Consider the following 25,435-nt stretch of genomic DNA (forward strand, 5'->3'; position numbering starts at 1 on the left):
GGGGTACTGTCACACTGACTGGTCTGTGACACTGACTGTCACTCACTGTGTTAGTGTCGCTCATTCATTCAGGCTGCCTGTGGTTGTGGAGTCCTGAAGCGGCCGGCACACTGCGGGCGGCTCTTCTTCTTGCTCCGGCTCCGCAATGTCTTTCCCGTCCGGAAGGTGGGCGGAGCTTCGTACTGCCGTGCGCGCCCGGCCCTGGTGTTTCATCAGGGCACGTGCATGCTCCTGATAGATACCGCTCCTCACTCTGCGGCGCTGCGCAGTGCAGCAGCTGCAGAGCAGAGGCAGAACTCAGTTCAGTGGCGTAGCGTGGGTTGCCAGCACCCGGGGCAAGCCATGTATTGCGCCTTCCCCCCCCTTCCCCCACCCCCCAAACCTGTGGACTCGCCCCTTTTTACAAATAATGTAGTAAATGTCACCTGCAGTCCTATGTAACACCACAGATAACACAGGACTCGACCACCGCCCCGTTCAAACTTTCTCTCGCTGTCCTTGTGCAATGAGGATAAACAGGTGGCTTGGTATCCCCGTTTTTGTGATCGGTGAGATTCCTAGCGATCAGACATTTATGACCTATCCTGTGTATAGGCCATAAATGCCAGTTGTGGAGAAAACCCCTTCAACAGCTTATGGACACTAATAGGTTAAATACTGTAACTGATTCCGTTTCCAGCCAGATATCATTTTTTCAATTGCATTCCCTGACATAAATGTCAACTTTTGTCTTCCAGGTTTCCACAGCAGATCAGTGTCGATCTTCCCCTAAAACTATGATTTCCTGCAACAAGAAGAGCTTGTATCTTCCCCAGGAAATGTCTGCGATTCATATTGAATTTACTGAATATTATTTCCCAGATGGAAAGAATTTCCCCAGTAAGAACAGCTTTTTCTTTGAATTATTTTACAGGAGCCCTGAAGATACATCAGTATTGGGTTTACTGGTTTTATCTGGTTCATAAGAAGAAATAGACCCATATAAATGGAACCATATAATACAATGTACTGTATTTTTCGGACTATAAGATGCAGTGGACTGTAAGATGCACCTAGCATTTGAAGGAGGAAAATCTGAAAAAAATATATATATTTCCATCAGACCTTAAAGCAGACTTCCATACTTTATCAGAACTCAGATCAGACCCCCATTCCTCATTAAACCCCCCAAGATCCATTAGCCTCCGATCAAACCACTGCAGCCTCCATTAGCCTCAGATCAGCCCCCCCCAGCAGACTGAGATCAGACGCCCAGCCCCCATCCAATTTAGATCAGACGCCCAATCGGCCTCAGATCGGACCCCCATCAGACCTTAGATTAGACGTTAAAAAAAAGTAAATATATTTGCCTCACTTGCTCCGGACAGCGCTGCCATGCTGAAGATCCAGGACTCACTGCACAGCTTTCTTCTGGTCTGCACTGTACTGTGACCTGACGTTGCACAGTGTCAGGTTATAGTGTGTGTCTACATGCACTACGTCCTTATGCTGTACACAGTCAGGACAGAGTGCAGAGCGGGACCAGGAAGAAGACCAGGGATGGTGAATACAGCCAACGCAGTGCTGCCCTCACCTCCCCGTGCCTCCCGAATGCTGATTACCACTTCCATAATAGAAGGGGTCATTAGCCGGACTAAAAGACGCACCAACATTTTCCCCCCACTTTTGGGGGAAAGAAGTTTGTTTTATAGTCCAAAAATACTGTATATTCAAGATGGTGGAAAAGGACCAAAAATGCCCCTAATTTATCAAAACTGCGCTCTGTGCATACACTTAGGTCCATATATATTTAGACACTGACACAAATTTTGTTTTTATTACCTGTTTCCTAAAACATATTCAAATTATATAATGGCCATAAAGTCCAGAGTTTTAACTTTCATTTGAGGGTATCCACATTAAAATTGGATGAATGGTTTAGGAGTTTCAGCTCCTTTACATGTGGCACCCTGTTTTTAAAGGGACCAAAAGTAATTGGGCAGGTGTGGGTAATTCCTTCATTTTTTCATAATCAATTAAGCACATAAAAGGCCTGGAGTTGATTTGGGTTGTGGTGCTTGCATTTTAAAGATTTTGCAGAGAAGTAAACATTCAGTCAAAGGAGCTCTCCATGCAGGTGAAACAAGCCATTCTTCATCTGCGAAAACAGAAAAACCCATCCAAGAAATTGCTACACTATTAGGAGTGGAAAAATCTACAGTTTGGTACATCCTGAGAAAGTAAGAAAGCACTGGTGACCTCAACAATGCAAAAAGACCTGGACGCCCACGGAAGACAACAGTGGTGGATGATCGCATAATAAATACCATGGTGAAGAGAAACCCCTTCACAACAGCCAACCAAGTGAACAACACTCTCCAGGATATAGGTGTATCAGTATCCAAATCTACCATAAAGAGAAGACTGCATGAAAGTAAATACAGAGGGTTCACTGTACGGTACAAGCCACTCGTAAGCCTCAAGAATAAGAAGGCTAGATTGGACTTTGTTAAAATTCATCTTAACCGCTTTACGTCCGCCCATAGGATATAAACGTCCTATGGGTGGACGTCTATTTCTGAAAGCACGTTTTAAAACGTCTTTTCAGAAATAGCAGCTGCACGCTAATCGTGCAGCTGCTGATCGGGTTGCCCGCTGTCAGTGACAGCAGGGCAACCCTAAGACAAGGCAGGGACAGTGCCTAGGTGTCCCTGCCTTCCGGATCTCTGCAGACACAGCGCTCACCTGTTCCGGCCCGGCGGTCATGTGACCACCGTGACCGGAGAGTGCAGGAGCTGTGTGAAGTCTCTCAGAGACCTCGATCAGCCCTGCTCTGAGGCTGTACAGCGCAGGATTGCTGCTATACAGCCTCTCTAGGGGTGTATTTGTCCTGTAACTGGGGCTACTATGTCAGCCCCAGTTACAGGAGAAATCAACAGTGAAAAAAAAAAAGTGAAGTAAATGTCCCCCAGAGGTCTTGTATGACCTTATGGGGGACGAAAAGTGTAAAATAAAAAAAATAAAAATAAAAGGTTGAAAATAAAAAAAAATAAAAAAAGTTTCACATGTAAAAAAAAAAAAGTCCCCAAGTAAGGAATGAAAAAAAAAAGTTAAAAATAGAAAAAATAAAAAAAAGTATACATATTAGGTATTGCCGCGTTCGTAAAAACCAGCTCTATAAAAATATCACATGACCTAACCCCTCGGGTGAACACCGTAAAAAAAAAACTGTCAAAACAAGCAATTTTTGTCACCTTGCATCACAAAAGGTGCAACACCAAGTGATCAAAAACGCGTATGTCCCACAAAATAGTACCAATAAAACCGTCACCTCATCCCGCAAAAAATGAGCCCCTACATAAGAAAATCTCTCAAAAAATAAAAAAAACTATAGCTCTCAGAACATGGACACATTAAAACATAATTTTTTTGTTTCAAAAATGCTATTATTGTGTAAAACTTTAATAAATGAGAAAAAGTATACATATTAGGTATCGCCACGTCCGTAACAATCTTCTCTATAAAAATGTCACTTGACTGAACCCCTCAGGTGAACGCTGTAAAAATAAATAAATAGAAACTGTGCTAAAACAACCAATTTTTTGGTCACATTGCCCCATAAAGTGTTATAATGAATGATCAAAAAATCATATGTACCCAAAAATAGTACTAATAAAACTGGCACCTTATCCCCTAGTTTCCAAAATGGGGTCACTTCTTGGGAGTTTCTACTGTAAGGGTTCATCAGGGGGCTTCAAATGGGACATGGCATCTAAAAACCATGTGGAGTTCCTTTTCTTCTGCGCCCTGCCGTGTGCCCATACAGCAGTTTATGACCACATGTGGGGTGTTTCTGTAAACCGCAGAATCTGGGTAATAAATATTGAGTTTTGTTTGGCTGTTAACCATCGATGTGTTAAAGAAAAAAATTGATTAAAATGGAAAATCTGCCAAAAAAGTGAAATTTTAAAATTTGATCTCCATTTTCCTTTAATTTTTGTGGAACGCCTAAAGGGTTAACAAAGTTTGTAAAATCGGTTTTGAATACCTTGAGGGGTGTAGTTTCTACAATGGGGTCATTTATGGGGGTATCCACTATGTAGGCCCCACAAAGTGACTTCAGACCTGAACTGGTCCTTTAAAAAGTGAGTTTTGGAAATTTTCTTAAAAATTTGAAGAATTGCTTCTAAACTTCTAAGCCTTCTAACATCCTAAAAAAATAAAATGACATTTCCAAAATGATGCCAACATAAAGTAGACATATGGGGAATGTTAAATAATAAATATTTTTGAGGTATCACTTTCTGTTTTAAAAGCAGAGAAATTGAAATTTAGAAAATTGCGAATTTTTCTAATTTTTGGGTAAATTTGGGATTTTTTCATAAATAAAGGTGAAATATTTTGACTCAAATTTATGACTATCATGAAGTACAATGTGTCACGAGAAAACAATCTCTGAATGACTTGGATAAATAAAGGCGTTACAAAGTTATTACCACATAAAGTGAGATATGTCCGTTTTGCAAAATTTGGCCTGGTCAGGAAGGGGGCAAATGGCCCAGATGGCAGGTGGTTAAAAAACCAGCACACTTCTGGAAGAACATTCTTTGGACAGATGAAACCAAGATTAGCCTCTACCAGAATGATGGAAAGAAAAAAGTATGGAGAAGACATGGTCCAGCTCATGATCCAAAGCATGCCACATCCTCTGCAAAACATGGCAGAGGCAGTGTGATGGCTTGGGCATGCATGGCTGCCAGTGACACATACTGTGTGCTCAGATCCAGCCAAATGCAGCTAAACTGATTGGTCGGCATTTCATAATACAGATGGCCAATGACCCAAAACAGAAAGCCAAAGCAACCCAGGAGTTTATTAAAGCAAAGAAGTGGAATATTCTTAAATGGCCAAGTAAGTCACCTGATCTGAACCCAATAGAGCATTTCACTTGTTAAGGACTAAACTTCAGACAGAAAGGCCCACAAACAAACAGCAACTGAAAACCGCTGCAGTGAAGGCCTGGCCGAGCATTAAAAAGGAGGAAACACAGCGTCTGGTGATGTCCATGAGTTCAAGACTTCAGGCAGTCATCGCCAACAAACTGTTTTCTACCAAGTATTAGAAATTGAGAAAAAAAGACAATGCAGCAGCACCCTGCAAATGAGATAAAGTACAATAATGCCATAGTCACAAAAATTATGGTGCTAATACTACGCTTATTTATAAAGTGAGATGCTTGGCCAATGCATTTTGTACAAAACCTTCTGAGCCCGTCTGCCGAACGTCAAGGCGATCTCTGTAAGACGGGTCCTAACACTAAATATTACCTGTTATGCGCCATAATGGCCGCCATAAAGTTCAGGAAGTGTTGGTTCCACATGCATGCTGGGTCCACTCTGCGTTTTACCATTTTTGTTGCCAAAATGGCCTCCGTTACAAGGGATGCAGGTACCAACATGCATGCCAAGCCCACTCTATACCTTTCCTTGTGCCAGACAGCTTCCAATGAATGTAGTGAGAGCAGGCCATAGCTTTAACTGAAACTAATTAAAATCAGCCTATGGGGCAGACAGGCTAATCAGGAGTGCACGACTCGCTGGAGTCTCCTGTTATGCGCCATAATGGCCGCCATAAAGTTCAGGGAGTGTTGGATCCACATGCATGCTGGGTCCACTCTGCCTTTTACCATTTTTGGTGCTGACTAACCCCCTTTTCTTTGCAGATTTACTATGCTGGAGATATTGCACTCCAGCGGGTCGTGCACTCCTGATTAGCCTGTCTGCCCTATAGGCTGATTTTAATTAATTTCAGTATAAAGCTGTAGCCTGCTCTCACTACATTCATTGGAAGCTGTCTGGCACAAGGAAAGGTATAGAGTGGGCTTGGAATGCATGTTGGTACCTGCATCCCTTGTAATGGAGGCCATTTTGGCACCAAAAATGGTAAAAGGCAGAGTGGACCCAGCCTGCATGTGGATCCAACACTTCCTGAACTTTATGGCGGCCATTATGGCGCATAACAGGTAGTATTTAGTGTTAGGTTCCCGTCTTACAGAGATCGCCTTGACGTTTGGCAGACGGGCTCAGATGGTTTTGTACAAAATGCATTGACCAAGCATCTCACTTTATAAATAAGCGTAGCATTAGCACCATCATTTTTGTGACTATGGCATTATTGTACTTTATCTGATTTGCAGGGTGCTGCTGCATTGTCTTTTTTTCTCTAGGTCTTTGCCATGGCAGCGTGCACCTGCGCACTGGGAGGTGCTGACTAACCCCCTTTTCTTTGCAGAAGTATTAGAAATTAACATTTTATTTACAATTATTTAATTTGTCCAATTACTTTTGAGCCCCTGAAATGAAGGGATTGAGTTTAAAAAATGCTTTAGTTCCTCACATTTTTATGCAATCATTTTGTTCAACCCACTGAATTAAAGCTGAAAGCCTGAACTTCAACTGCATCTGAATTGTTTTGTTCAAAATCCATTGTGGTAATGTACAGAGCAAAAATTAGAAAAATGTTGTCTCTGTCCAAATATATATGGACCTAACTGTACAAAATTTGGTAAAACATAGACGTTAAAGATTTTATGCCACCTACATTTACACTAAAATTGTGCATCTAAAAAGGGCACAAATCTTTAGCCTCGAAGAATGAGAACTGAAATCTGATTGGTTTCCATGGGTAGTGGTCAAACTATTCTCTTGCAGTAGTTTTAATAAATATCCCCTTTGGTTGTACTGGATTTTCAATTACTTAAAGGGGTTGTGCAGGCAGTATATATTGATGACCTATCCTCAGGATAGGTCATCAATATCCGATCAACGGGGGTCCAATCAGCTGTTTGAGGCGGCACTCCATATGATTGTTACTTCCTCTTCCTTGGCAGTGCAGTGTACAAGTACTCGGTCTATTCAGAGCGAGTACTTGTAATTGCACTATGCCACCTCTGCAAGGACATGGAGCTCTGCCTCCTCTTCAAACAGCTGTTCGACGGGGCTGCTTGCTGTCAGACCCCTGCCAATCAGACATTGATGTCCTATTCCGAGGATACATACTGCCTGCACAACCCCTTTAATGTTTTCTTCTCTATTCACATATATAGCTAAATTCGGAATTCTTCTTTACTCCTGAGGACAATGCTTTGTGAGAGCACCTATGATAAAGCTGTTCTGTTGACGGCAGGGGGATAAATGGCTGTTTCCATGGGCATCCAATAATAATTACAAATCTGCACAATGTCTGTTAATGCAAACACTAACAATGCCTCATTTCTCAAAACTGTCTAAAAGAAAACAACCAATCAAAGCTCAGCTTTGATTTCTCTAACTGAAATGGGCAGCAAAGACTTCTTTTCCTTTTATGCAGTTTTGATAAATCTCCCCCCGAGGCTTTTGATGACGTATCAGGATAGGCCAATGTCTGATCAACGTGTCCAACACTTTGCACCCACTTTGGCTGTTCTGCACAAGGAACCACCTTTTTTCTTTTTTTCTATCATCATGGAATGTATGAGGTTGTGTGTTTTTTTTTTTTTTTTTTTTTAACAACCCTTTCTTGGGAAAGGGGGGGGGGGGGTGGAATCCAGCAGTCCTGCCATTTTTAATTTTTAATTTTTTTATTTTTTTTTCCATTTTAAACTTTGTGGCACAAGTAACATGATACCTTTATTCTATGAGACAGTACACTTACAGCAATGCCCAAAATGTATAGCTTTTTATGTTTTACACTTTTTTTTCGGTAATTATGTATGGGGCGGTAATTATGATTAAAAAATAAAAAGTAATCATAATTTTTGAAACCATATTCTGAGAGCCATAACTTTATATTTTTGCATTGATGGGGATTTATGAGGACTTATTTGTTATGGAACAAGCTGTAGTTTTTATTGGTACCATTTGCGACATGCAAGTTTTTGATTGCTTTTTATTCAGTATCGGGGATGGCAGGAAGAACAAAAAACAGCAAATTCTGGCATTGTGTTTTTTTTTTATAGTTTTTTTTTTACTTTAATGTTTTTTACACTTCATTATGCATGTTAAATAATGTGAAAATAGTTTCCATCATTACAGGCACAATGATACAAATTATGTGTGTTTTCCTTTATGTTTTGACATAATAAAGCATTTTTTTCAAATATTTTATTGAACATCTTATTTACATTTTTTCATCCCATTAGGGTACTGGAACATGTATTAGCCTGATCGCAGCTAAATTACACTACAGTACTTCTGTATTACAGTGTATTATGCCTGTCAGCATAATGCTGATAGTCATCGTATTAGGCTGTAACTAAAAGGTATTCTGAGATGGAAGACTATTTGTTAGGCCCCCAGCTGCGCTAACAACCCATTAGCACCCCTTGTAGGAGGGTGCAGTGGGTTGACAGAAGGAGCTACTTTTCCCTCTGTGTAAATCAGTTACATGCCGCGATCAGTATTGAAGGCAACGTCTAAGGGGTTAAACAGCTGGGTTTGGAGTTCTCTATCCACTCCCAGCCATTGCAGTGGAAGCTTGTCTGTCAAAACCGGCCTTGTAGCTTTCTGTTCAAATTAACGAACATGTAAGTTTGGTATGGCATTCTGCAAAAAATACACCTACACATTTTGCGCCAAGGGGTTAAGCTGGAATGTGTTTTTAATGTTTACCTAAAATGGAATGATTTTGAATGATTCTGAGCTTGCGTTCACTGTGAAATTTAAAACATTAAAGGGTTAAAAAAGTGTAATTATCAGAATAAGAGAAATCAACCTTATTTTTTTTCTTTTCTCATAGTTCCAAGTCCCAACCTATATGTTCAGCTGAATGCTCTACAGTTTACAGTGGATGAGCGAAGCATTCTATGGCTGAACCAGTTTATCCTGGACCTGAGGCAGAGCGTCGACCAGTTTATGGCAATGTACATGCTGAACGACAACTCCAAGTCAGATGAGCACATCGATATCAGGGTAGATGGCCTCATGATGAAGGTAAAAAATTTACTGCATGCGCACTACTCAGTAATTCCGCTTATATTCCATGTGGATCATAGAAACATAGAATGTGTCGGCAGATAAGAACCATTTGGCCCATCTAGTCTGCCCAATATACTAAATACTATGAATAGCCCCTGGCCCTATCTTATATGAAGGATGGCCTTATGCCTATCCCATGCATGCTTAAACTCCTTCACTGTATTTGCAGCTGCCACTTCTGCAGGAAGGCTATTCCATGCATCCACTACTCTCTCAGTAAAGTAATACTTCCTGATATTACTTTTAAACCTTTGCCCCTCTAATTTAAAACTATGTCCTCTTGTAGCAGTTTTTCTTCTTTTAAATATTCTCTCCTCTTTTACCTTGTTTATTCCCTTTATGTATTTGAAAGTTTCTATCATATCCCCTCTGTCTCGTCTTTCTTCCAAGCTATACATGTTAAGGTCCTTTAACCTTTCCTGGTAAGTTTTATCCTGCATTCCATGTACTAGTTTAGTAGCTCATCTGTGAACTCTCTCCAAAGTATCAATATCCTTCTGGAGATATGGTCTCCAGTACTGAGCACAATACTCCAAATGAGGTCTTACTAGTGCTCTGTAGAGGGGCATGAGCATCTCCCTCTTTCTACTGGTAATGCCTCTCCCTATACACCCAAGCATCCTGCTAGCATTTCCTGCTGCTCTATGACATTGTCTGCCTACCTTTAAGTTTTCTGAAATAATGACCCCTAAATCCCTTTCCTCAGATACTGAGGTTAGGACTGTATCGCTGATTTTATATTCTGCTCTTGAGTTTTTACGCCCCAGGTGCATTATCTTGCAATTATCAACATTAAATTTTAGTTGCCAGATTTTTGACCATTCCTCCTAGTTTTCCTAAATCCTTTTCCATTCGGTGTGTCCCTCCAGGAACATCAACCCTGTTGCAAATCTTTGTGTCATCAGCAAAAAGACACACCTTACTATCTAGGCCTTCTGCAATTTCATAAATAAAGATATTAAACAATATGGGTCCCAGAACAGATCCCTGAGGTACCCCACTGGTAACAAGACCTTGGTCTGAATATACTCCATTGACTACAACCCTCTGTTGTCTGTCCCTCAGCCACTGCCTAATCCATTCAACAATATGGGAGCCCAAGCCCAAAGACTGCAATTTATTGATAAGCCTTCTATGTGGGACAGTATCAAAAGCCTTACTAAAGTCTAGATAAGCGATGTCTACTGCACCTCCGCCATCTATGATTTTAGTCACCCAATCAAAAAAATCAATAAGATTAGTTTGACATGATCTCCCTGAAATAAACCCATGCTGTTTTTCATCTGTCAATCCATGGGATTTTAGATGTTCCACAATCCTTTCCTTAAGTATGGTTTCCATTAATTTCCCCACTATTGATGTCAGGCTTACTGGCCTATAGTTGCCAGAGTCCTCCCTACTACCTTTCTTGTGAATGGGCACAACATTTGCTAATTTCCAATCTTCTGGGACGACTCCTGTTACCAGTGATTGGTTAAATAAATCTGTTAATGGTTTTGCTAGTTCACCGCTGAGCTCTTTTAATAGCTTTGGGTGTATCCCATCAGGCCCATGTGACTTATTTGTATTAATTTTAGACAGCTGACTTAGAACCTCTTCCTCTGTAAAGACACATGCATCAAAAGATTCATTAATCTTCCTCCCTAAGGCTACTTTCACACTTGCGTTCGGAGCGGGTCCGTCTGGTGTCTGCACAGACTGATCCGCTCCTATAATGCAAGCGATGGTATCCGTTCAGAACGGATCCGTCTGCATTATATTTCTGAAAAAAATCTAAGTCTAAAAGTTAGTCAGACGGATCCGTCCTGACTTTGCATTGAAAGTCAATGGGGGACGGATCCGTTTGAAATTGCACCATATTGTGTCAACTTCAAACGGTTCCGTCCCCATTGACTTACATTGTAAGTCTGGACTGATCCGTTTGGCTCCGCACGGCCAGGCGGACACCCGAAAGCTGCAAGCTGCGTTCGGGTGTCCGCCTGCTGAGCAGAACGGAGGCGAAACGGAGCCATAGTGATGCATTCTGAGCGGATCCTTATCCACTCAGAATGCATTGGGGCTGTACGGATCCGTTTGGGGCCGCTTGTGAGAGCTTTCAAACGGAACTCACAAGCGGAACCCCGAACGCAAGTGTGAAAGTAGCCTAACTGAGGTCCTTTTCCTTCCTTTGTAAAAACTGAACAGAAGTTTTCATTGAGGCAGTCAGCTAGTTCTTTATCTTCTTCCATATACCTTCCTTCTTTTTGTTTTTAATTTGGTAATTCCTTGTTTTAATTTTAATTAATTTAATTTTTTTATTTATGTATCTGAAGAATGTCTTAATCCCTTTTTTTCACTGACTGAGCTAATTTCTCTTCTGCCTGTGCTTTAGAAGCTCTTATAACTTGCTTGGCCTCTCTCTGCCTAATTTTTGAATTGTTTTTTTAAAATAATTACTAGACATAAATGATAGAAGTAATGTATATTTTATCACACTCCACCGGGCCTGCATTCAAAAGTTTTGTGATGACCAAATTTGCCCTTATTTGTTGAACCATTTTTGTTTAAATAAAGAAGCACTTCTTTTTTTTGATCAGAATCGTTTTTATTGATTTTCAATAAAGGTAATAACAAAATAAAACTTTTGTATACATCAACAAATATCTTGTCAGTCCATACATTAGAGTCTTTCCAGCATAATGAGGCTGTCGCCATAATAACATGAAGGCATCATAGTACAGAATAGAAAGACATATACATGTTATTATAGGGATACAGGACATTGTATAATGTTAAATTATTGGAAAACTTTTAAATAAAGAAGCACTTCTGGTTATACAGAGGGCTTCAAGATCCTGACCTCAGGCATAAATGCTGTAATATAAACATTTGGGGCGGGGGAGATTATTATGAAATGCATATCTGTCAAAGCCTCTTAGACCTGTGCTTCTCAAACTAGCGCTCCCTGGTTGTTAATGAATTTCTTTGACCCAGTACAAAATTATTTATACTTTCTCCCTCCTCCACCTTCTTGCAATCATGTGCTGCAATAGGAGCCTCTCCCCTTTGCCTTCTCTGTATTAGGACACAAAAGATTATTAAACCTTGTCCTATGAGCACCAACCAAAAATGGAAGATGGCAACAGGAAAGTAACTAATGTGTTCTAGAAGATTGCTTGTTTCAACAACCTGCAAAAAATTCAGACTGACAAACTGTTAGACATTGGGGCATTTACTTGAATCATTTTTAGGAGTAGAGAAGTTAAATGGAAGGTGTGCCCCCATAATCATACCTTCTGGGGAGTCCCAGGCATCACCATATTCTGCCTTGTGAGGCCCCTATATAAAAGCGTTAAAAAGCCCTGTTATTACCCTGCTTAGGGTGTAGTATTTGAAGGGTTGGTCGCCTACTGAGATGATGCAAAAAATGCAAATTGAAGAAAGGAAAACCTATAAAGAACAAGCATGAACCAACCATAGGTCACTGGTGCACAGTTTACATCTTACAAGTGAGAAGGTCAAATTAAATAGGAAAACTTGGATTCATCAAGGTTTGGTTGAAATTATTTGGTTGAAATTATTTTTTATTAAAGAAAATGACTAGTCTTGACATATGGTAACTACTTTGAGGACACCTCGATAGATACTTATGAGGATAGAGCTTGAAGATAAATAATAATTAATATAAATGATTATGGTTGCAGATCAGAAGGATGTGTTAAAGGTAGTCCGTCGCCTTCGAAAGGACTTTTAAAGTAAATATACCACCATGTAGAGTAGGTGCCCTGAAACATAACTATACCTTTCTTGTTAAAATTCTAGACTTCTAATCCTGAGAAATGCTTATTTTTATGTAAATAAGGTTTTCGATCACCATGGGCAGAGCCACCCTGCTTGGTGCATCTGGCTTCCCAAAAGTAATATCAACAAAAATTGAGAGCTCTATGTGTATAGGCTCAGCAAGGCACTCCAATATCTAACCAAGAATAAAGACCCCAAGGGGGGAGTGTCAATATCTAAAACATAACTTTTAATTAAATAAACAGATAAAACACACCATTGTGATGCAAGACACTAAAAACATGAGGGGTCCAAGCCTGATACCCCAACACTGGTAAATAAAGAATAATCCTGCTCCACCTAGTAAAAGGTGTGAGCAGTCTTTCCAGATCAATATGTGTGATGGGACCAGAAGAGATCTCAGGGGAGGCGGATCCGGAGGACGTCAGAGGTAGGTCCAATGGAAAGCCTCGGTAGTCGACGGGGTCTGTATAGATAATGGAGCTCTGTCCCCTATCGAACCCTATTGATGGGGAAGGGGGCTAGTTTCTTTCTACCTATCTATATAGAGCACCCAACCCGATAGGGGTGACCCCATCCGGATACCTGTCCCTACTCTGACCTGATCCCTAGACTAGCCCCGTTCCCCATTAATAGGGTTAGATAGGGCACAGAGCTCCATTATCTATACAGACCCCGTTGACTACTGTGGCTTTCCATTGGACCTACCTCTGACGTCATCCGGATCCGCCTCCCCTGAGATCTCTTCTGGTCCCATCACAGGTATTGGTCTGGTAAGACTGCTCAAACCTTTTACTAGGTGGAGCAGGATTATTCTTTATCTACCAGTGTTGGGGTACCAGGCTTGGACCCCTTGTGTTTTTAGGGTCTTGCATCACAGGGGTATTTTTTATCCGTTTTATTTAATTAAAAGTTATGTTTTAGATATTGACACTCCCCCTTTGGGGGCTTTTTTCTTGCATTTGGCTTCCCCTGCATCATCACTAGCGGCTCTAAAATCTTAGGGATTCCTAATCAAACATGTGGAGGAGGAGGAGCTGGGTAACATTACAGCGGAGCAATGGTGCTCTAAATAGACCCTGTCAATTTTGCACAGAAATCCTTATTTGCATAAAAATGAAAAAAAGCATCTCAGGACCATTAGAGGACCAGATTTTCACTGGAACGGTATGGCTGCCTTTCGGATCACCTACTGTATGTGGAGGTATTCTTACTTGGAACACCATTTTGGAGGTGACAGACTACCCCTAAGATATTTTTGGAATTTAACCTCTCTTTTTGTTTCTCCACAGTTCTTCATACCTTCACAAACAAAATCTGATTGTCACCAGGACCAGCCAACAGCCATCAGTGTCCAGACATCCGAAATGATAGCAAGTAACACTAGGCAATCTCCTAACTGCAGGCGTTCAGATCTTGAAACCATATTTCAGGATTTTAAAGAATACCCATTCTACTCTAAATCGTTCACCTCCTTCCCCCGGTCAGCGGAGAGTTTTGAACTCCTGCACTCCATATTCCAGAGGCATGCTTTTGAACAGGACACTAAAATGCATGATGTATACAAGGGATTCATTACACCAAAGCTGGACACTAATGCACTAAAAACTTCTAGTGCTAAAGACATCTGGGCAATACATTTCACACAGTTTTGGGTTGACTATGAAGGAATAAAGAGTGGTAAAGGTAGACCAGTAAGCTTTGTTGATGCTTTTCCATTATCAGCCTGGCTCTGCCAGCCCACGCGTTTTGCGCAATGTCAGAAACTGATTGCGTCGAACAGTGGTCATCAAGTAAATCTTTCCAAAAGTGAATCTACGGACTTTGCCGGTCGTATTCAGCACAAGAAACTTTTAAAACAATTTTACAGCACTGAAATAGATGGTCGGAGTACCTCATTACAGAAGTCCCAATCCCTAGACAGCAGCCTGTCCTCCACCCCTGACCATGAGTCACCACAAGCAGACATCCAGGTGCTTGCGCACATACAAAAACATGTCAGCTTACAAATGAATCATTATCAGTATGTTTTCTTACTGCTGCTCCAGGAATCACTAAAGCAACTCATGGACAATCTAATCAAGGATGTGGAGTCTGTGACTGGGAAACCAGCTGAGGAGACCAAGCTCTCCATAGGCGTGCTGCTAAAAAGTGCTGAAGTTTCTTTATTGTTGCATCCATTGCCAGAGGAAAATATGCCCCATTGCCCTCTTTCCCGGGATGGTAGCCCCGTTGTGGACAATAAACAAACTCTTCCATCAGATAGTACTCAAGATGTTGACATGGGTAATCCCCGTATGGATTTACTCATGGATTCTTTCAGTGGTGACTCTGGAGAAATACTAGAACCCAATAAGATTGTTTTGCCAGAGACTCTGTTGACAAAGTCACCCAGTGATACTGACATTTTGAAAAGGACGACCAGCTTGGAAGGTGCTTCTGATAGGGTGTCGCTGAAAGCAGAAGGCGGAGCTTTGTGTCAGGTTATTAATGTTAATGGGCTCAATGATGGAGGCCACTTTAGTAGTGATGACAGTATCTCCAACCCAGTCAAAGATATTGAAGAAACCTTTGGTAGCTTTCAATCCGCTGATAGTGATTCTGTGATAGATAATTCGCTCTTCAGTGGTCATTTTTTAGAGGCACAGAAGAAGCACACTGATACCAGGTAAGGATCTGACATGCTTGTTTCTTATGACCTCTATGAATCTTACTTTGTTACTACATTAGAGTCCTCATATCTGGTATTGGGGGCCTCTTGCTTTTATATCCTCGCTTTCTTACGGTCATAAGGGTCTTAAAGGTCAGATCACAAAGTGGTAGTAGTAAAATTGGAAGGACAACTAAAATAATTGACTTTCCAAAGGAGTGGATACTGCTATTTTGTATCACACATTGCCACCATGTAGAGCTACCTTAGGCTATACATTTCACACAATTTTGGGTGTTTTCAACTGTGTAAGGCCTCATGCACACGACCGTTGTTTTGGTCCGCATCCGAGCTGCAGTTTTTGCGGCTCGGATGCGGACCCATTCACTTCAATGGGGCAGCAAAAGATGCGGACAGCACTCCGTGTGCTTTCCGCATCCGTTGCTCCGTTCCGTGACCCTGCAAAAAAATATAACATGTCCTATTCTTGTCCGTTTTGCGGACAAGAATAGGCATTTCTACAATGGGCTGCCCGTTCCGTTCCGCAAATTGTGGAAGGCACACGGGTGGCTTCCGTTTTTTTTGCGGAATCCGCGTTTTGCGGACCGCAAAAAATCAAACAGTCGTGTGCATGAGGCCTAAGGTTGAGATGCCTTGTGCAGCTTATCTGCCTGCACTTGGCATAAAAGTATTGCAAAGGCATAGCCGATTGGCTGAGCAGAACGGGAATGTTAATGCCTTAGGTGAGGAAAGAGCGATTTTAGTAACTACATAGCTTATGTGCTGAAAGAGGCATTCCTATCTTATGCATTTATGGCATATCCACAGCATATGCTATACATGGCTGACAGGTGTGTGTGTCCCACAGAGAGATTGCTGCCCTCCATTTGCAGAATCCTGGTCACAACCATCTCCATACACTTCAATTAAAAGGTGGTAGATGTCAGGGGAGGGACAGATTGTGCAGCTGGATTTCAACATGTTTGATCCCTATGTTTTTCCAAGGAAAAGCCATCTCCAGAGGTGTCTGACAGTGGCTTAAAGGGAGTCTGTCAGTCTGTTAAATATGATGTTTGAGCTACAGGCAGCACATTAAAGAGCAGGAGTAGGCGATCAGATTGATTATATAATTTTGTCGGAAAAGATTCAGTAAAACTTGTATTTTATTTATTTAAATTCCTGCTCATTCGGGACTTTGACGTCAAAGTGGTGGGCCTATTAATGACTGATAGCCTTCTCTTTATGACTGTGCCTATAGAGATGGCTGTCAATCACTGATGGGACCGAATGAGCAGAAATTTAAAACCATAAAACTATACACCAATCTGCTCAGCTCCTCCTGGTCTATAACACGGTGCCTGTAGCTTACATTGCATTTTCATGGTGTCAGGTTCCCTTTAAAGTGCAAATACACTTTCAAAAGCTGTGGGCCAAAATTTAACATCCTTTCGTCCTTCCTCAGCATCACCTGTTGAAGCATCAGGAGAGACATGAGACAGTTGGCTACCCCTGCTGAGTGTGCATGTGTATATGCTAGGTAGGGAGAGACCGCTGTTGGCTGAAGAAGCGTTAGGCCTCTGGAGTGTACGGTAGCTAAATTGTAATCATTAGCTGTGCCGTAATTGGACAGAACTACAAAGGAGCCAAGCAACAAATGAAGACTTAAATATATTTTCCGGGTCTTCTATATTAATGACCTATCCTCAGAGAAGGTCATCAATATCAGATCGGTTGGGGTCCAACACCTGACACCCCCAACTGTTTAGAGGCTACGACACGCCGTTGAGCACTGCAGCCTCCTCACATTGTATAGCAGCTGTGCTTCAAATTGTAGCCCAGGCCCATTCACTTGAATGGGACTGAGCTTTGCCTAGGCCATGTGACCGATGAACGTGAGATCCCTGGCCTAGAAAGAGACAGCTGCAATCACCAGAGCCTCTTCAAGTAGCTTATTGACGGGCGTGCCAGGAGACTGACTCTCACCGATCAGGTATTCTATCCTGAGGAAAGGTCATCAATATATGAATCCTGAAAAAGCTCTTTAAAAGTGTACCTGTCATTTTGGTTTAAAAGTCTTCTTAGCAAAGCTCTTAGGGTTGCTGAGAAGAGCCTGTCTTCAGCATTTTACTGAGCATTGAAGATGACTGTGTGACAAATCCAATAGGCAGGGTGATGGACAGTGATAGTTAGGGCACATGTCCATAATCAGGGACCAGGGCAGTGACAAGAGACAGCCTGGAAGCCCCTTTATGTCTTCAGCACTCAGTACAATACTGAAGACAGATTCTGCTTAGCAACGCCGTTAGAGCTTTGCTAAGAAGACTCTTTACTTCCTGCTTTCTAGAACAAAGGATTACAAAAATGTTTAACGTCCCTGTCTCTACATTACATTAAAAGTAAAATAAAAATGTCAGTTACACTTTAACCTTTATTAATACGTCTAAAAGGTCAACCTTTTAGGCTACTTTCACACTTGCGGCAGTGTGATCCGGCGCCGGATCCGCCGATCTGCCGCTGACTGAAAGCATTTGTGAGGCAGGTCCGGATCCGTCTCACAAATGCATTGCAAGGACAGATCCGTCTCTCCGCTTGTCATGCGGACAGACGGATCCGTCTTGTACATCTTTTAACATTTTTACCGGTCTGCGCATGCGCAGGCCGGAAGGACGGATCCGGCATTCCGGTATTCTGAATGCCGGATCCGGCGCTAATACATTCCTATGGGGAAAAATGCCGGATCCGGCATTCCGGCAAGTCTTCAGTTTTTTTTCGCCGGAGATAAAACCGTAGCATGCTGCGGTTTTCTCTTTTGCCTGATCAGTCAAAACGACTGAACTGAAGACATCCTGATGCAAACTGAACGGATTGCTCTCCATTCAGAATGCATGGGGATAAAACTGATCAGTTCTTTTCCAGTATTGGGCCCCTAGGACGGAACTCTATGCCGGAAAAGAAAAACGCTAGTGTGAAAGTACCTTTAGACGTATTAATAACGGTTACATTTCAAGTCTTCATAGTTGATCAGTAATGTACCCAAGTGAGTGGAGACAAATAATGAATCAAAAATACAAGTGATTCAAACAACCAACAAAGTTGAAAATAGATTGTTCATTTCTATAATATTGGAGGTAACACAATCCGGGGAAATTAACACACATGGCATCACATAGCACAAAAAAAGAACTTGGGAATGTGTCCTTAGCTTTTAGGTAAAATGTTACATACAACACAGAAAATTATGACTTCCCCTTTAACTTTTTATTTGTGCTCTTTATTTATTATCTTTTTTGAAGTTTATTGTTTTGATTTTTGAAATCTCGTTTCCATGTATTTTTGTTAAGTGGAACCCCTAAGGAACGCTGCTCGTCCAACCTGCCTGCCTTCTCTGTTTCTTACAAGAACATGAAGAGGACTCCTTCGCAGTTCTCCTTGGACAATATTTCCATTGACAGCAACATGTTGGATGAACATTTGGTGGAGAGTGATGGGAGTGACCCATTAGAAGCAGGTAGGAAGAAGAAAATAGCTTGTTCATACTGAGCAACATTACAATACATATTTTTATTTGTTAAAATCTTTGGAGCCTACTTAAGTCTTTGTACCTTGGTCCTCCAGTTGCAGCTCCAAGGCTTTGATATGCCCTAATAAGTGTGTCTTGAGGTGCTCTAGAGAACCAATGTCCTTGCACCGGGCATCATCTCCCTCTATTTATGAAGTACTTTCTGCTATCTAATGGTAAAATATTTTACATAGTGGATACTCCTTATGAGGACTGATGGATATTGGAATATCCTCTTCAAGAGTAGGCATTACTGAGGTTTATAGATGAAAATGGCTTTTTATTCGGATACCATTGTCTCTAACTGTTTGTCTGCGAATAGTCCTCTAAGGCTGTGTACAGAGCTCCAAATTCCCTTGCTTCCCTGCTTCCAATTTGGTGGTCAGTTTTGCTTAGGATCTGATGTAAATATGCAGAATAATCCACATGCAGATTTTGTGCCCGTCACATTCAAAGGAGTAAAGTTCACATTGAAAATACACAAAATTAATTGATGCAATGCAGACTTTAAAATGTGCACTGCATATTAATTTACACACAGACAGTTTCCACAGCCTGTATATAAGATTTGTTAAAATCTTGTCTACTTTGCTGCTGCGTTATTACTCTGTGGATGTTCTACTGTTAAATCCATGCGGAAAATCTAGTAGGCAGCCATAAAGTTACATAATTTAAAATCTGTCTGCCTACAACCACCTCTAGGGGGAGCTCACTACATATTTATTTATACAGCACATTAGTTGGATAAATCCATGTGTAAGGAGCTCCTCCAAGTGGCAACTACAGGCAGAATGAGATTTATATGCGACTTCTTCACCTGCTGGAAGGCGACTTACTGAGGTGGGGTTTTTAGGTACTAAAATTCCACTAAGAGCATCTTGAAAATGGTGTGCTATGGGGAGCTGCATCACTACTTCGTGTAGAAGGCTGCGCAAAAATGTCACGATAACATACATGGCATCACTGTCTAGTGAGAAGGAATTGCTTAGACAGGTTGTGATCACCTCTAGGGGGCGCTCACTGCTTTTTATGTGAAACCAGTTTTTTCTCTCCTAGGACTGGAGGACTTCTCCTCTTTGAACTATCAGTCTACAGTAGATACGGCCAGTGTGGAGCTGAGGAACGAGGATTACTGTGCGTCATCGCCAGATGCAGTTAGCGCAGTTGATGAAAGTACACATGAATCCAGAGAAGATGTGGTAATTCTATACAGTTCAGCCTGTCAACTTTATTAAACTTTGTGCAATAGGAAAATAAATATTCCAGCTCTTAAGTTTATAGAAGCTAGTGGCTAGTGATTGCAACAAATGTAATAGCAATTTTTTTATTTTATTTTTCATAATTTTTTTATTTTTACCACAACCAATTTAAAAAGAAGTTGTTGCAGGTCAACGGTGCCTTTGACTTGGGGGTTGTCTCTCACTTCAGCAAATGGCATTCACCATATACAGAAAGTTAATACAAGGCGCTTACTAATGTATTGTGATTGTCCATATTGCTTCCTTTGCTGGCTGGATTCATTTTTCCATCACATTATGCACTGTTCGTTTCCATGGTAACGAACACCCTGTAATCCATCAGTGGTGGTCGTGCTTTCACACTATAGGAAAAAGTGTCGGCCTCTCTGGTGGCTAGGACAGTGGAAGCGCACATAGGCTACTGCTTTTTCCTATAGTGTGCAAGTGCGACCACCGCTGTTGGATTACAGGGTGGTCGTAACCATGGAAACAAGCAGTGTGTAATGTGATGGAAAAATGAATCAAGCCAGTAAAAGAAGCAATATGGATAATAACAATATATTAGTAAGTGCCTGGTATTAACTTCCTCTACATAATAAATGCCATTTGCTGAAGTGAGACAACCCCTTTAAGAGGCTTGTGCCATGCTGTAGGTACACATAATTGCTCCCCAAGAACCAATAAGGCAAACCCTATCTATCTGATACAAGAGAAATGTCCAAATATATTAAAAAACATTGCACTGTTGCCATGTGCTGACATCTAGTGGTCAAAATGGAGAGACAACAGAATGCTGTAGAAACTCAGCTCATTTTACAGCCTACAGTAACATTGACTGTCACCACTTCATTATTGCTAGGAAGCAACAGTGACTGATAGGTCTACTTTACGGTCTCATATGTGATGCAAAATGAAGATTGTGGAGAAGGGACAGGGATGTCATTGACTAAAGGGGTGGGGTTATCTGGTGAAGATTGATGATGTCACTGCTTATCTCGCAAGATCCAGACTCCTTTGACAATCACCCCCCTGCCTTATTTTTTTCTTCACAGATGTCCGTGGTAGTATTTAAAATTATTGGTGTTAATTGCGGGATCGACATCAAGGGAGAAGATGTCGCTGTTGGCCTTCAGGTTAACCAAGTGATCCCAAAACAGCTCGGGAATGTTAGTGTCTGGCAATACCTCAACAGCCGGAACATGAGTAAGTACTATATGTTTCTGGAAGACTGTTTCTTGACCATGCATTCAGAAAGTCTTCAGACCCTTTCACAATTTACCGTATGTTGCAGTCTTTTGCTAAAATAAAAAAATTGCCCGTCAATCTGCACTTAGTGGCCAATAATGAGAAGGTGGAAACTGACATTTAAAAATGTTGGCAAGTTTATTAAAAATGAAAAATTTACATTTTACATGCACATAAGTATTCTGTCCCTTTGCTATGACACTTTAAAAGGGACCTTTCACTGGTCCTGACATTACAATATAAGTACCTTGCAGTGTAGGGCCTTATTAGTAATATTTTCAGCTCGGCTGCTCTGTTGCACTGCTGTGCCCCCCATTTCTGGTTTCGCGTCCTGTATGCTAATAGATAGCATTGGTACAGGGAGGAGGAGACGCCCACGTGATGTGCTCCGTTGTGATTGGACAGCTCACAGCCAGGGAGAAAAACAAAAAGCTCAACTTCTCCCTGGCTGTGACAAACTAATAATGCCCTACAGCAGGGGTGGCCAACACGTGGCTCTTGATCCGCATGTGGCTCTTTGCTTCTTAAAGTGCGGCTCTAGCTGTGGAGCCGGGAAGCAGTCAGGCGGCTCACTCTCCACCCCATGCTCAGATCTCTTTTCCTGATCGGGCACTGTTACTACTTTGCAGCTCCAGCTCACTCTCCACTACGTCCTGATGCACACAGTGTGAGAACGTAGTACGTGGAGACACGCACTATGACCGGACGTTGTGCTCATCAGGTCTCAGTGGAGAGCGTGTCAGACCTGCACAGTAGCAGGAGCCCGAGCAGGAGCCTAGTGCCTGATCAGGAGAGGGAAGAGATTTTTTTAAAATTATAGAACTGAGCATGGAGCTCTGATCTAAGCATGGGAGGTTCTGATCCGAGCATGGGGGGGGTCCTGATCTGGGCAATGGAGGTCTGATCTGAGCATGGAGGGGTCCTGATCTGAGCAATGAGGGTCTGAGGAAGGGGGGGGGAGATCTGAGCATGGGGGGGTGTCCTGATCTGGGCAATGGAGGTCTGATCTGAGCATGGAGGGGTCCTGATCTGAGCAATGAGGGTCTGGGGGGGGGGAGATCTGAGCATGGGGGGCAGATCTGAGCATGGGGGGGGTCTTGAGCATGGATTGGTTAGGTCTGAGCATGGGGGGGAGATCTGAGCACATAGGGTCTGACACTGGGAGTCTGATTTGTGTTGTCTGATCCGAGCATTGGGGGTCTTATTTTGGGGGTCTGAATTGGTGGTATGATGAGGTTTGGGGATCTGATTTAGGAGTCTTATCTGAGGTCTGATGAAAAATATATATATTTTTTTTTTTCTCTGCTAATGAGAAATAAGAAAAAAATATTTTTCAGACCTCAGATCAGATGTGAAATATTTTTTTCTCTTATTTTTCTTTGTTAAAACCTAGGTGCATCTTGTAGGACAAAAAATACGGTGACTTGTGTGTAAATGTATAGCTTGTGGCTCCTGGTGGTCATACTTTTTTTTGGGGGGGCTCTTTGTGTCTGTAAGGTTGGCCACCCCTGCCCTACAGTGCCAGGTACTTAATGTAATGTCAGGACGGGTGAAAGGTCCTCTTTAAATTTAGTTCTGGGGACCTCCTATTTTACATGATCATCTTCAATATGTTTCTACCCCTTGATTGGAGTCCACCGGTGGTAAATTATTTTTATTTTTTTAATTTAATCTTTATTCAAAATATACAGTAATATATAATAAAACGTGCATAAATATTTTAATCTTATATCCTCTTCCAACCCCCCATGACCCCCCTACCCTAAGAGAGCACAAGAAAAAAAAAAACTTATTTTTAATTGTCAATACAAAACTCCTTATGTCAAAGACACTTTAAAAGACTTTTCAATAATTATATAATTATCTCCCATTTACTCCATAACCTTTTATAAATATGCACTTTCTGTAGCTCTATATAGCTTGATTTTTCAATAGGTCTATTTAAATTCATTATATTAATCCACTCTTTCACAGTGGGCACAGCCGTTCTCATGCATTTTCTAGAAACCAATAATCGAGCAAAAAAAAAAAAAAGATTTATACACCATAAACTCGCTATAGTTTGTTAAATTATGAGGAACTTCACCTAAAACGCAAACAAAGATCAACAGAGTTTGTTTAAAACTAATGTGTGTGACCCCTAGATGGCTTCATAAATTCTCCACTAAAACTTCAAATACATGCCCAAGATGTGAAAACAGTAACGTGAATGTTATTCATATGTGGTGGCGTTGGCCTAATATACAACCATTTTGGCAGGACCTTATCTAAATGATAGGAGATATTTTTAGTGGTAAATTCAGTTGATTGGACAGGATTTGGAAAGACAGCACATCCCTGTCTATAAAAGGTCTCACAGCTGACAATACATATCAGAGCAAAAACTAAGCCATGAGGAGGAAAGAATTGCCTGTAGAGCTCAGAGACAGGATTGTGTGGCAGCTCAGATCTGGAGAAGGATACTCTACCCAAGAGCACAGCGGCCTGCATAATTCTTAAATTGAAGACGTTTGTAACAACTAGGACTCTTCCTAAAGCTGGCCATCTCACCATACTAATCAGGGAAGAAGGGCTTCAGTAAAAGAGGTGACCATGAACCCAATGGTCACTCTGGCTGAATGCCAAAGATCATGTGTGCAGATGGGGGAAACTTCCAGAAGGTCAACCATCACTACAGCAATCCATCAATCTGGGTTTTATGTCAGAGTATCCAGAAAGAAGCCCGTCTTCAGTAAAGACAGATGAAAGCTCAGCTTCAGTTTGCAACAAAAAAAAAACACCTAAAGGTCTTTTAGACTGCGAAAAACATTGAAGTTTTGGCCTTAATTTTAAGTGTCATGTGTGGAGAAAACCGAACACTGCTCATCACCTGCTCAAAACCATCCCTACAGTGAAGCATGGTGGTGGCTGCACCATCATCATGCTGTGGGGGCGTTTTTCAGCAGCTGGGACAAGGAGACTGGTTAGGGAAGGGAGAAGATGAATAGAGCAAAGAACAGAGAGATTCTTAATGAAAACCTGATCCAAAGTACTCTGGGCCGAAGGTTCACCTTCAATCAAGACAATGACCCTAAGCATACAGACAAGACAACACAAGAGTGGCTTAGGGACAACTCTGTGAATGTCCTCGAATGGCCCAGCCAGAGCCCTGACTTGAATCCAATCGAACATCTCTGGAGAAACCTGAAAATGACTGTCCCCATCCAACATGACAGAGTTTGAGGATTTGTAGCAAAGAATGGCAGAAAATCCCCAAATCCAGATGTTCAAACCTTGTGTCATCATACCCAGGAAGACTGGAGGGTGTAATCACTGCCAAAGGTGCTTCAACTGAGTACTGAGTAAAGGGTCTGAATAATAGAATATTTGAAATCTTTGCGTTTTCACTTTGTGATTATGAGGTATTGAGTGCAGAATGATAGGGGGAAAAAGTAGATATTTTATTTTAGTACAAGGCTGCAACATAACTAAATGTGAAAGGGTCTGAAGACTTTGCAAATGCATTGTGGAGTGGTTCCTCCATTTGGAGTGGGGGCTGTCAAAGCCCTCCTCCTACGTCTAACCACTTAGCACTAATACAATCATGGTTTCTATCAGAATTTTTCCTGTGCGTTTAGTGTCTCCACCGAATTTAGTAAGCCGAAAAATTGACACACATCACGAGAGGGAGGGTATATTGCAGTTTGTAAAAACACAGCATGGCCTAAACCTCTGTGGTCTTAAAGACTCTTAAAGGTTATGTCCATCTTTGAAATACTTATAAACACATTGGTTAATTTATTTGGTACTGATCCCGAGTTACAACCTGTATTGTGCTCCAGAGCTGCATTTACAATTCTGCAGGTTTCAGAGGTAGAATCCCCCAATTCTTGCTGGGTCATTTAAGACTGCAGATATTGATTATTTCAGTAATCAAGTAATCTATCGATTATTCCAACGATTAATAGAGTACTCTAATAAGAAAAACCTT

At 41.5% G+C, this 25,435-nt stretch overlaps 1 protein-coding gene across 2 annotated transcripts in view; it reads left to right on the forward strand.

The window, feature by feature from the left end:
• The window catches only part of UHRF1BP1L (UHRF1 binding protein 1 like), a 151,585-nt gene that overhangs the window by 105,684 nt on the left and 20,466 nt on the right, over positions 1 to 25,435 (forward strand). For both annotated transcript variants that reach the window (XM_040439651.1, XM_040439660.1), the window contains exons 12-17: positions 738 to 879; positions 8,755 to 8,948; positions 14,066 to 15,441; positions 18,765 to 18,931; positions 20,039 to 20,181; positions 21,273 to 21,423. In XM_040439651.1, coding sequence (XP_040295585.1) covers positions 738 to 879; positions 8,755 to 8,948; positions 14,066 to 15,441; positions 18,765 to 18,931; positions 20,039 to 20,181; positions 21,273 to 21,423 — 2,173 coding nt within the window. The remainder of the gene's footprint in view (positions 1 to 737; positions 880 to 8,754; positions 8,949 to 14,065; positions 15,442 to 18,764; positions 18,932 to 20,038; positions 20,182 to 21,272; positions 21,424 to 25,435) is intronic.

This window comes from Bufo bufo, chromosome 1 (assembly GCF_905171765.1).
Source record: "Bufo bufo chromosome 1, aBufBuf1.1, whole genome shotgun sequence".
NCBI lineage: Eukaryota > Metazoa > Chordata > Amphibia > Anura > Bufonidae > Bufo > Bufo bufo.